This window comes from Lates calcarifer, unplaced genomic scaffold (genome assembly GCF_001640805.2).
Source record: "Lates calcarifer isolate ASB-BC8 unplaced genomic scaffold, TLL_Latcal_v3 _unitig_2006_quiver_642, whole genome shotgun sequence".
Taxonomy (NCBI): Eukaryota; Metazoa; Chordata; class Actinopteri; family Centropomidae; genus Lates; species Lates calcarifer.
In genome coordinates, this window is record NW_026115916.1 from 144,346 (window position 1) to 155,282 (window position 10,937).

Below are 10,937 nucleotides of genomic sequence, written 5' to 3' on the forward strand. Positions count from 1 at the left end.
CATCAGTCTTTGACACAGACACAAACTCGGGGAGGAGAAGTTACTGAGTGTCACAGTGAGAGAGAGAAAGTCTGAATGCGAAGAAAACTACAATAAAATGAATGAACTGAGGACAATTAATGATTTTAATAAGGAAAGTCCTGAAGCCCCGAGATGAAGCGACAGGAAATGTTCAGGAAAAGATGAAATAACAAAATCAGACGGTTCTTTTAGAAGATACAATGTGAGGAGGTGTTTGAAACAGAGACCACATTCCACATCAGAGTGAGACACCATGTTAATACAAGATCTTTGGAGGAGCCTCACCCAGACTCCAGAGAGAAAAACAAAGATTTTAAACTTTTTAAAAAACACTACAGGAAATTTAAAGTTTATAGGTCAGAATCTGAAAATAAATCAAAAAAGTATTTTTCAGTGAAAACTATAAAACATTGAGTCAGACTGAGAAATCTCCCATCAGCCTCAGCGGTTAGAGAAACACTGATCGTCTCTGTTTCATTGATCTGAATCCGTTTCAGTTTGAAGATGAATCTGTTTTTAATATCAATATCTTTCTGTTCAGTCACAGTCTGATGAGATTTTAAAGTTGTGTTCAGGAACATCAGAGAAATAAAGACTTAGCACGTTTAAAATGGTGAAATACAAATGTTTATTATATGACAAAAATACTGTCACTAACTAATGTGATCATCATCATCATGTGGCATCAGCTCATCCAATCAGGACAGACTCTGCTCTGTTTAAATCTGACACATAAACTTCTGAAAGAGAATTAAATTAACAAAACCCAGAAACAAACAACCTGCTCCTCATCGGTTCAGACAGAGGACCAGAGGTATGAGGTCTACAGAGGTCTGAGGATCAGAGGTCTGAGGTCTGCAGAGGTCTGAGGATCAGAGGTCTGAGGTCTACAGAGGTCTGAGGACCACAGAGGTCTGAGGATCAGAGGTCTGAGGTCTACAGAGGTCTGAGGACCACAGAGGTCTGAGGATCAGAGGTCTGAGGACCACAGAGGTCTGAGGATCAGAGGTCTGAGGTCTACAGAAGTCTGAGGACCACAGAGGTCTGAGGATCAGTCTGAACCTTTTCTTCCTTTAAATTATTATTTGTCTAAAAGCAGAGATCAGTCGAGGACTGAGCCAAAAACATCCTCCTTTTATTTTGTTGTTCTACACTTCCTGCTCGCTCTCTCTCTAAGCCCCGCCCCCTCCACCTGTACCTGTCAGGAGGTGGAGCATTAACTTTTTAAAATGTTTTAAGGCAGCTGATTGGTCATCGGTCACATGTTGTTGAATCCCATCATGCCTTTCATGTTCCCGGCAGCTCCCTGCTGAAACTGACGCATCATGGACTGAAGACCTGCCATTCCACCTTAAAAACAACACACAGGGTTCATCATCACTAACCAGGACCTGCAGAGTCCATCAGGTTCCAGGAACAGTTAGTGCACTAAGATCTGTGGTGGAGTGGACTGGCTTAGGGACTCAGACAGACTCTGAGGTCTAGACGACCCTCTGATAACTGAGCCGTCATCAAAGTTTTAGCTCGTGTTAACACCATATCTGATTATTGAGTATTGATTGATTGTGTGTGTGGTCTCATGTGGTCTCACCCATGTGGTGCAGGACTCGGGGGTCCATCATCTTGGCCATCTGCTGGTTCAGTTTGGCCATCTGAGACGGGTTCACGTTCTTGGACATGTCTCCTCCTGAAAACACAGAGGTCAAAACACTGACACTGTCTGACCCCCCCACAGATCTGACCCCCCTCCTGCTGTTACCTTTGAACAGTCCCTTGATGCCCCCCATCTTCTTCACCATCTGGGCGAACTTGGTGTACTGGGTCAGCAGCTCCTGGACGTCTCTGGTGGCGACTCCTGACCCCCGAGCCACTCTCTGGATCCTGTTGGGCTGCTTACTGAACAGCTTCGCCCCGTCTTTACTGTCCAGTTCTACAGGAACCAGAGAGAGACCAGAGAGAAACCAGAGAGAGACAAGACGGGTCAGAGTTTGAATAAATGTTTTGTGATTTCACAGTGAATCACGGCCATAAAGATCTCGTCCTCATTTAGACTATATTAGACTACATTTATATTCTGTGTCATTTGCAAACTGTCCTGCAGGCTGCCCTGTGTGATGTATCTGTCTGTATAAGCTGCTGGAAACGTAATTTCCCCAAGGGAGTCCTTCCAACATGTTTTACTGTGGAGTCACAGTCATTACAGTCTGTGTGTGTGTGTGTGTGTGTGTGTGTGTTACCCTGGTCGTTCATGCTGTCCATGATGGTCATCAGTTTCTTCAGTCTGGACATTGATTCCTGTTCATTTCCTTTACTCATAAAATCTGTACCGAAGCCGGGAATCATCCCCTGAACACACACACACACACAGAGTTGCACTCAGCACAGAATCCAAGTCTTTTCAGTCATGTGATCTGGTCTCAGGTGACTCAGGTGTTTACCATGATCTGTCCGAAGGGTCCCATCTTCATGATGTTCTGAAACTGCTCGTACATGTCTCTGAGAGTGAACTGACCTGGGGTCAGAGGTCAGAGGTCAGTCATCATAACCATAATGCACTGCAGTTCTGCAGATGAGTGTGTGTTCTCTCACCGTGTTTGAGTTTGTCGATCAGCTCCTCATTATCATCCAGTTTCAGCTCGTTCACTCTGTCGATCAATCCTTCGATGTCGCCCATTCCTGACAAGAAGAGGAGGAGTTACTCAGGGTTTCCATGGCAACGCTCAACACAGCACGCTTACAGTAGGAGTAATTTATTCTACTGATGTCCACTGTGGCGGCCATGTTTGTTGGTTTTAAATATTAAATGGACACAGTAAAACGCTGATGAGGAACAGCTCGTATCTGTGACCTGTGGGTGGAGAGAGGTGTGTTTCCACCTCTGACCAGCAGGTGTTAGTGTGTCCGTCAGAGGACGGTGGTTACCGAGCAGTTTGCTGATGAACGGCTGAGTCTTAAATGGCTCGAAGTCATCGATGTGTTCTCCGGTCCCGATGAAGATGATGGGACTCCTGGTGGCTGCCACGCTGTCGGGAAACAGAAGAGGAAGTAAACAAACAGTCTGAGGGTCGCTGTGACATCACACAATACTGTGACTTCATCATGGACTTACGCGCTTAGAGCTCCTCCTCCTTTGGCGTGTCCGTCCAGTTTGGTGACGATCACTGACGCCACGTCCACTTTGTCTTTAAAGGCTTTAGCCTGAGACTCGCAGGCCTGACCGATCGACGCATCCATCACATACACAATGTTGTCTGGTTGCTATGGAAACAACACAAACATGAGGAGGAGCTGAGACACCCCTGAGACTGGCACAGGTACCTGAACGCACCACTGTAAGTACTGACATCAGACCTGCTGCGCTGCGTTCAGGCACTCACCACAGCATTGGAGACTTGTAACATTTCCTCGAACAGCGAGTCTTCCTGTTTGTGTCGTCCACTCGTGTCCACAATGATGATCTCAAAGTTTTCACCTTTGAACTTCTCTACGCCCTCAGAGGCGATCACCACCGGGTCCATCTCTGTGTAACTGAACACAACACACAGAGTTACAGCAGAGAACAGGGGGTACGTGAACACAACACACAGGATCAGAGCAGCAGGTGTAACTCACCTGCCGTAGAAGGGGATTCTGGCTTTGGTGGCGTTTTGTTTCAGCTGATCGAAGGCACCTGAGAGAGGAGGAGGATCATCACACAGACAGGGAACAGACAGAGGTGAGCTTGCAACCTCACAGGTAGAGTCAGGGTGTCAGGTGAGTGGAGGTGTGTCAGGTGTGTGTCAGGTGAGTGGAAGTGCGTCGGGTGTTTACCAGCTCTGAAAGTGTCGGCACAGATCAGACAGGTCTTCCAGCCTTTCCTCTGGTAATAATACGCCAGCTGCAGCAAACACATCAGAGTGAGAACAGACAGACAGCGGAGGGAGGGGTGTCAGGTGTGTTTCAGGTGTGTGACGTCACCTTGGAGCAGGTTGTAGTCTTCCCACTGCCCTGCAGACCAACGAACATGATGACATTGTTCTTCCCTTTAGTGGGAGTCCAGGCTTTCACCCCAGGGTCGACCAGCTGACAACACACACAACATTATTTATATAGCGACAGAAAGACAGACAGAAACCTCGAGCAGAACCAGACTCGGGGTTGGCGGCCATCTGCCTCGACCCACTGGGTTTAGACTGGGGGGGGGTATTTTCCAGCTCAGAGAACATCAGTATATTTCCTAAAGTTTTTAGACCACACTATGTCCGCCTGAAGAACTACATCTCCAGCAAGCTCCTGAGAAGTACAGGGGCCCCCCTTTCCTCTTCACGGTTTACACATCAGACATACAACACTGTGAAGACGTGAGGAGGAGTGAGGACTTTGTGGACTGGTGCACTTTGTGGACTGCCCCCCCCCTTTTCCAGGCCTAATGATCTGACCTTGACGAGCTCCTTGAAGACGGCGTGTTGGATCATCCTCCTCTTGTTCAGACCTGAGGCCATCTCCTCCAGATCTATGGCAGACCTGCAGGGACAAACACACAGCTCAGTCACTGCTGCTGGACCAGGTTCACATCTCAGACCAGGACCCGGATTTGGATCCTGGATCAGGACTCACTTGACGTTCTCTCTCAGCTGTTTGACGAGTTTGATGTTGACGTCGGCCTCCAGCAGAGCAGCACACACCTCCTTCAACATGGCGTTTAACACCTGAAACACACACACAGACCATCACAGTCCAGACCTGGACCTGAGGAGACCAGGTCCTCACTGATGCTACTGAGAGCTTCCAAAACACAAACAGTTTGATCAGGAGCAGTGCGCTTTGTTTTTTAGTAACATTTTCAGTAACCATGACGACGAAAGTCATGAAAAACTCATTGGAAACAAATGGGAAGTTGTTGCAAAGACGATAAAACGTTGTCATATGTTCACATGGAAACATGGTTCAAACTTTAAACAGGTCACAAGACTTGAGACTTTATTAGGTTAAATCTACATTTTAATAGCTGTTTTTTACGAAATCGCAGATTCAGTTTTATGTTTTTCAGAGTTTATAATGGGTGTGTTCTTTGACAGTCCCATAGACTGCCATGTTAAACTGAGCTCTGAAGTTCTTGTTAAAAACAGAGATGGAGGCTGTTTTAAAACTGTGACGGAGCCTAAACCGTAAACAGGACGTCCACATATAAAACATCAGAGTCTTCGCTGAAGCTCTGTGGAGCTCAGACTGAAGAAATGTTGTTGATGGGACTTTTACTTTTCGAGCTATGAGGGTTTGTTTGATGGCAGGTTTTGGCTTATGAGCTGTTGTCCACCTTTGGGACCCCAGTCACCATAGCAACCAGTGACTCAGCAGTTTCTGGGCAGGTGTGGACTAAGCTGACTCTGATTGGCTGATTAGACTGATTAACTCTGATTATCCTGGATACACCAAGCAGCAGGAACATTCAACAATTTACAGGAAGGTTCTGTATTTCTGAAACGTGTATTTACAGAGTTGACAACAGTTTGACTCTAAAGTTCAAACGTGCAGGTGTGAACTGATCACTGATCAAACATGGTGGGGTCTGAAGGCTGATCAATCGTCTGAGACAGAGAGTTAAAGTCAGGACTTCTCTGCTACATCCTGAACGTGTTGTGAATCAGTTCAAACATCCTAATCCCATCTGTCAGTTACCTCTTCATTGATGATGGTGGCGTTGCTGAGGGACCTCAGCGCCGAGGTGATCTTCCTCCCCAGGTCGGCTAACACCATGACGACGGTCTGACCCTGGAAGACACACACAGACTGAAAACCACCAGACCTGAACCTGGCCTGAGGCCTGAGACTCTGTCAGGACCCCCCACCCCCAAACACTCTAATGTTCAGACTTACTGTGTGTTACAACAGAAACTGTGTGGAGGGGAACCCCCCTACTGAGCACGCTCAGTGAGTCAGCAGGTCAGCTGACAGGTGAAAGACGCAGCAGGCGGCGTAGCACTCCCTGTACAGACAGAAACACCGGAAATATAAAAAATGAAATAATATTTACCAGGAACTGATCAATAACTGCAAAGAAGATTAAAACTGTTCCACCAACTGCGTCAGACGGCAGGTATCTCACCTGGGGAAAAACCCACCAATCAGAGGACACCAGCAACACCTCCCAGTAACAGTTAAATCAAGGTTTACACATGAACGTGACACAGTGGAGCAGGTAAACGCTCTCCTGTGATCACATGACTCTGTGTTTACATCAGTTGTCTGCTTTAATATGAGGTTACATTTTCATCATTTTAAAAACCAAACTAAACGTCAGTCCGCTGAGGAAGTGACGTCAGATTCTTCTACAGTAAAGTATTGATAGTGTATCGCCTCCTGTGGTGGATCAGTAACCTCTGATCATGTCTGATCTGATTCGTCAGAACTGAACCGGTTTGTTTTCAGTCGCAGTTCAGACTAAACATCATTAAAATGCAAATAAAAGAACAATCCTGCTTCACCGCTTAAACCTCAGCAAGCCGTTGATCACATCAATATACTGACAATCACACTGATCGATCCTTTTATCAGCTGATCAGTTTAAACCAACAATATGTTAGCTGTTTACGACGCTAACGTTAGCAGTTAGCCGTTAGCAGTCACCGCTGACAAAGTGGGGGTTAGCCGTTAGCTCAGTTAGCCGTGTGTTAGCCGCGTTCACACGCAGCCTGTCAGCGGCGGAAACAGACAGGAGAGCGTCTGTGTCCGCGGCGGGGACATTTACACCATCAATCACAGACAATAACAGGTGAAATAACCGGGTTTTACCGCCTCTCGGTGACTTTAATCAAACAGCAGCTGAAACTCTCAGAGGAGCGTCATCCAACCCAAACCGGAAACACGCAGGAACTGTTTCTTCTTCTTCTGTTTAATGCCCGCTTAGAACACAGCGCCGCCCCCCTGCAGGACAGACCTGTCACTGCACATCTCCATTCATCTGCACACTGACTGATTCTCTGTGAATCTGAACTGACGACAGGAAACACGACGCTGCCGAAGGTTCAGTAAAATCTGACTTTATTACAGAAAAACTAAACGAATAAAACACACGATGAAGGTTTGACGACGAACAGCTTCCTGTTTGTCCAATGAGACGGCGTCCTGTCGGGGGGGTGGTCAGGTAGAGCTCTCGGCCAGAAGGCTGCTCCCCACCTCCCTCCACTGAAGAACCTGATTGGACAAACTCTGAACCTCTGCCACCTGAGATAAGAGCTGGGCGAGAGAGGTGTTCTGAGAGAGAGAGAGAGAGAGAGAGAGAGAGAGACTGATTATTGATTATTGATCAGTTTGATCTCAGTCACTTTCTTTGCACCAATGAATGTCAGTGTTGACTGTGACATCATCAAACAGGTCCTGAGTGATCCAGACCAGGACCAGGACAGTGTGTAGAGGTTCATGTTTGTTGCTCAGGTTTTTATTTTGATGGTGAACAGACGTTGTGGAACTGACCAGCTGACTGATCCTGTCTCTGGTGGTCGTGCAACTCTGGACTGAGTCCAGCTTCTCCTCCAGGGTCTCTATGAAGTCCAGCAGCATCTTCACAACCTCCACCACAGACCTGAAACACACACAGACCAGCTGTTTTCCTGGACCAGGTTTGGTTTTGGTCTGACCCAGGATCAGTCACAGTCAGTGTGTTGTAAGGTTTTCTGTCTGAACAGATCCTGGTCCAGGACTGTTTTGAGACTCTTTTTGATCTATGTATTCTTTGTTCAGGAACTGCGATCACTGCTGAACATGAACCCGGTGTGTGTCGGACCGGACCTGCAGCCAGGACTGGATACTGTTCCCTGCTACTCATAAAACCACACCTGAACCTGGTCTCTGTGGTGGATCCTCTGGATACAGATCAAATTTTTAATCTGATTAAACTGATCTTTTTTCTCCTGTAGTTGTTTCTGTGGATTAACAACAGACACTTTACCTATACATACCTATGCAGGTGAGCCTGGACGGGCAGGTTGGTGCGACCCAGCGGTCTCATGAGTCTCTGTCTCAGGCTGTTCTGATCCTTCAGGAGGTCCTGCAGGTGACCACAAAACATCTGCAACATCTGGAACCTCTGAGCTACAGAGAGGGAGGAATCAGAGATCAATAATCAGAGATCAATCATTAAATCCTGATGGGTCAGAGCTTCATTAATGATTCATTCATCAATAATCATTTCAGTTATTACTGATCCAGCTGTGGACTGGCTTCATCCCCCATGTTTGTAGTTAATTCATACACACTCATTCAACCTCTCCCTGACACAGAACCAGGACCAGGACCAAACACTCACTGAGGTGAAATGTGTGTGTGATGTCAGCGCTCTCCTTCTCCACCTGCAGCAGCTCCACCTGCAGCTGCAGCTAAACAGAAAACATCTGTAAATATCAACACTGATAAACTGCAGGTTTTTAAAATCTGACTGACATCTATAATTTCAAGGCCTGGAAAAGGAGTTCTTCCAGGGTATTCCAGGCCTACAGACAAACAGGATGTGACATCAGACTGAAGGATACCTCATCCAGCTGTCTAAGCCTTCTGACTCGCTGCTCAGTTTCCTGCAGGTGAGAGGAGAAGGCGGGGCACAGCCTGGAGGAGGCGGAGTCTATGTCTTCCTGAGGACAGGTAGAGACAGAGGAGGAGGCAGGTGAGAGTCAGTCTGTGAACAAACACTGAACAACCTTTGTGTTTAAACCCAGTGAGAAAAAAAAAACATCAGACCTGAGACACAACTCCTCCAGAAACACATCTGGACAACAGAGCTGCAGCTGGAGTCACTGAGAACGGAGACAGATCCCACTGATGCATCTGAAACACAGACAAACTACAGACTGAAACACAAACACACAGATAAACTACAGGTTCAGGTTAATTGTTGATCAAATGAGTCTCTGTGGAAACAGTCAGTCTGGATTCAAACAGGATTTAATTCGAATTTCAGATAAACTGAAGAGAAGCCGCTGAAAACATCCTGCTTTATTCTCTGATGGTAACTGTTTGACTCCGTTAGCTGTTGTTGTTTATCTGTGTACCTGTTATGTACCTGTTGTGTACCAGAGGCCTATACTACAGAGAGAGTTGAACCTCCTCTGGTTTAACTCAGGTTCTCAGGTAAAGTCGGGGTTGACAAACCCTGACTGCCTCGATCTGTGTTAAACGGTACGACGGTGGTTCAGATGTGGGTCAGTTGAGTCGGTGTGAACTTAATCAGAGTTAGTGCGTGTTGATTAAAGGGGCGTGCACCGTATCTCTCAGATGAAGAGCGCACGTTAATTCAGTGGGTTTAGAGGAATTTAAAGAGACTCTAACGACACAATGTCAAACCAACAAAGACAGAGAGACTGGTCACATGTTCTCTGGATTCTTCATTCTGAGCTGTTCCTGTTAATGATGTTCTGCCTGGAACACTCAGGCTGTATATGTATGAATGTAATGCTGTTATGTTCAGTATGAACTTCATATTAACAGTAACTGAAATTGAAAATGGAAAATATGGAGCACTAAAAAAAACATTTATTGGTCCACATATCTCTACCATCCACTACTTTTTTCTTTCTTTTTTTTTTTTTTTTTGGGGGGGGGGGGGGCTGACGGTCTTTAGACAACCCCCGTCCTGCAGAGTCAGCCTCTCTCAGTCGTTGTGTCAATATTGATTGGTTGTTCCACCTGTGGGGCGGAGCTTAGGTAGAAGTAACACCTGTAACACCGAGTTAACCACGAACATAAACTGCTCAGAGCAGTTTAGAGATGCAGCGTAAATCACCATGGCAACAGACCTCAGGTAAAACCTGTCCACCTTTCATAGTACAGGTTAATCAGGAAGTTACACCTGACGTCACCAAGTTACTCCTGAAGTTACTCTGATAAGACAGTAACCTCGCTTCGTAGTACAGGCCTCTGTCCGGTGAACACTCTTAAACAGCTCCGTGTTTGTTTCTTACCGTTTAAACCGAAGAAACGTCTCTAATATCCATAAACGGCTCCAGCTGATCAGAGCCCGCCAGACGGTTTGTATTTCCTTCTTCTTCTTCTTCTTCTTCTTCTTCTTTTTTTTTTCTTCTTCTTCTTCGGCTGATTAATTCTGCAGCTCCGCGGCTCGTTACCGCCCTCCTCAGGACAGAGGTGTGTTTACTCCGACAGTCTGATCATAAACACCTGACAGGTTTCATATTATTATAACAGCTCACCTGCTCACGTGACCAGAGGCCTATACTACAGAGAGAGTTGAACCTCCTCTGGTTTAACTCAGGTTCTCAGGTAAAGTCGGGGTTGACAAACCCTGACTGCCTCGATCTGTGTTAAACGGTACGACGGTGGTTCAGATGTGGGTCAGTTGAGTCGGTGTGAACTTAATCAGAGTTAGTGCGTGTTGATTAAAGGGGCGTGCACCGTATCTCTCAGATGAAGAGCGCACGTTAATTCAGTGGGTTTAGAGGAATTTAAAGAGACTCTAACGACACAATGTCAAACCAACAAAGACAGAGAGACTGGTCACATGTTCTCTGGATTCTTCATCTGTAATATGAGATGGAAGGACACAGAACATATGTGATCATTATCAGATACTTGGATTACAGTCAACACGTGGGTCACATGTCTGAGAATGAGCTGTTCCTGTTAATGATGTTCTGCCTGGAACACTCAGGCTGTATATGTATGAATGTAATGCTGTTATGTTCAGTATGAACTTCATGTTAACAGTATTTCAGCCTCAGTGGAAACTGAACCTGGATCAAATAGAAACCTTCTATAAAGTGGTTCACATTCATATTTCCATCATTAATGCTGCATGTTTTGGTCTGTAGTTTTCACACACACACACGCACACACACACCTGATCACATCAGTTCACCCTTGGTGTAAAATGAACTTCAGCCTCCAGAACTCTTCATCATTCACAGTGACTCCTGCTGCTAAACAACACT

At 46.2% G+C, this 10,937-nt stretch overlaps 2 protein-coding genes and 1 long non-coding RNA gene across 5 annotated transcripts; 1 reads left to right on the forward strand and 2 right to left on the reverse strand.

Annotated features, from left to right (window-relative positions):
* The first annotated feature begins 70 nt into the window (after nucleotides 1–70).
* On the forward strand, nucleotides 71–1,128 carry LOC127139652 (uncharacterized). Its single transcript, XR_007809966.1, has 2 exons — nucleotides 71–835; nucleotides 868–1,128. It is a non-coding gene; the product is annotated as an uncharacterized LOC127139652 (long non-coding RNA).
* Nucleotides 626–6,930, reverse strand: srp54 (signal recognition particle 54). Of its 2 annotated transcripts, none has more exons than XM_018688787.2 (17): nucleotides 6,793–6,930; nucleotides 5,878–5,986; nucleotides 5,680–5,772; nucleotides 4,618–4,709; nucleotides 4,440–4,524; nucleotides 3,979–4,083; nucleotides 3,832–3,898; nucleotides 3,634–3,691; nucleotides 3,399–3,549; nucleotides 3,131–3,279; nucleotides 2,944–3,044; nucleotides 2,611–2,697; nucleotides 2,460–2,533; nucleotides 2,259–2,367; nucleotides 1,781–1,951; nucleotides 1,613–1,708; nucleotides 626–1,371 (listed from the first exon to the last, which is right to left on the reverse strand). In XM_018688787.2, the coding sequence occupies exons 3-17, from the start codon at nucleotides 5,755–5,757 to the stop codon at nucleotides 1,280–1,282; spliced, it is 1,515 nt and encodes a 504-aa protein (XP_018544303.1). In that variant the 5' UTR covers nucleotides 5,758–5,772; nucleotides 5,878–5,986; nucleotides 6,793–6,930; the 3' UTR covers nucleotides 626–1,279. The 2 variants fall into 2 exon arrangements, with proteins under 2 accessions (XP_018544303.1, XP_018544302.1); XM_018688786.2 differs by having other exon boundaries at nucleotides 6,783–6,876.
* A 94-nt stretch (nucleotides 6,931–7,024) lies between these two features.
* LOC108891600 (HAUS augmin-like complex subunit 2) lies at nucleotides 7,025–10,112 on the reverse strand. 2 transcript variants are annotated; one of them, XM_018688790.2, is made up of 7 exons: nucleotides 9,954–10,112; nucleotides 8,734–8,820; nucleotides 8,529–8,627; nucleotides 8,306–8,375; nucleotides 7,959–8,091; nucleotides 7,474–7,582; nucleotides 7,025–7,254 (listed from the first exon to the last, which is right to left on the reverse strand). In XM_018688790.2, exons 2-7 carry the CDS (start codon nucleotides 8,818–8,820, stop codon nucleotides 7,141–7,143), a joined length of 612 nt encoding a protein of 203 aa, XP_018544306.1. In that variant the 5' UTR covers nucleotides 9,954–10,112; the 3' UTR covers nucleotides 7,025–7,140. The 2 variants fall into 2 exon arrangements, with proteins under 2 accessions (XP_018544306.1, XP_018544307.1); XM_018688791.2 differs by having other exon boundaries at nucleotides 8,734–8,843; nucleotides 9,954–10,076.
* Between the last annotated feature and the right edge of the window lie 825 nt (nucleotides 10,113–10,937).

Coding starts and splice junctions, on each gene's coding strand:
- LOC108891600 (XM_018688790.2), bottom strand. CDS start 8,820: ATGCATCAGTGGGATCTGTCTCCGTTCTCAGTGACTCCAGCTGCAGCT. Junction 8,628..8,733: donor CTGGAGGAGTTGTGTCTCAG/GTCTGATGTTTT, acceptor ACCTGTCCTCAG/GAAGACATAGACTCCGCCTC. Junction 8,376..8,528: donor GGCTTAGACAGCTGGATGAG/GTATCCTTCAGT, acceptor TTTTCTGTTTAG/CTGCAGCTGCAGGTGGAGCT.
- srp54 (XM_018688787.2), bottom strand. CDS start 5,757: ATGGTGTTAGCCGACCTGGGGAGGAAGATCACCTCGGCGCTGAGGTCC. Junction 3,692..3,831: donor TGCCGACACTTTCAGAGCTG/GTAAACACCCGA, acceptor CTCCTCTCTCAG/GTGCCTTCGATCAGCTGAAA. Junction 3,045..3,130: donor GGAGGAGGAGCTCTAAGCGC/GTAAGTCCATGA, acceptor GTTTCCCGACAG/CGTGGCAGCCACCAGGAGTC.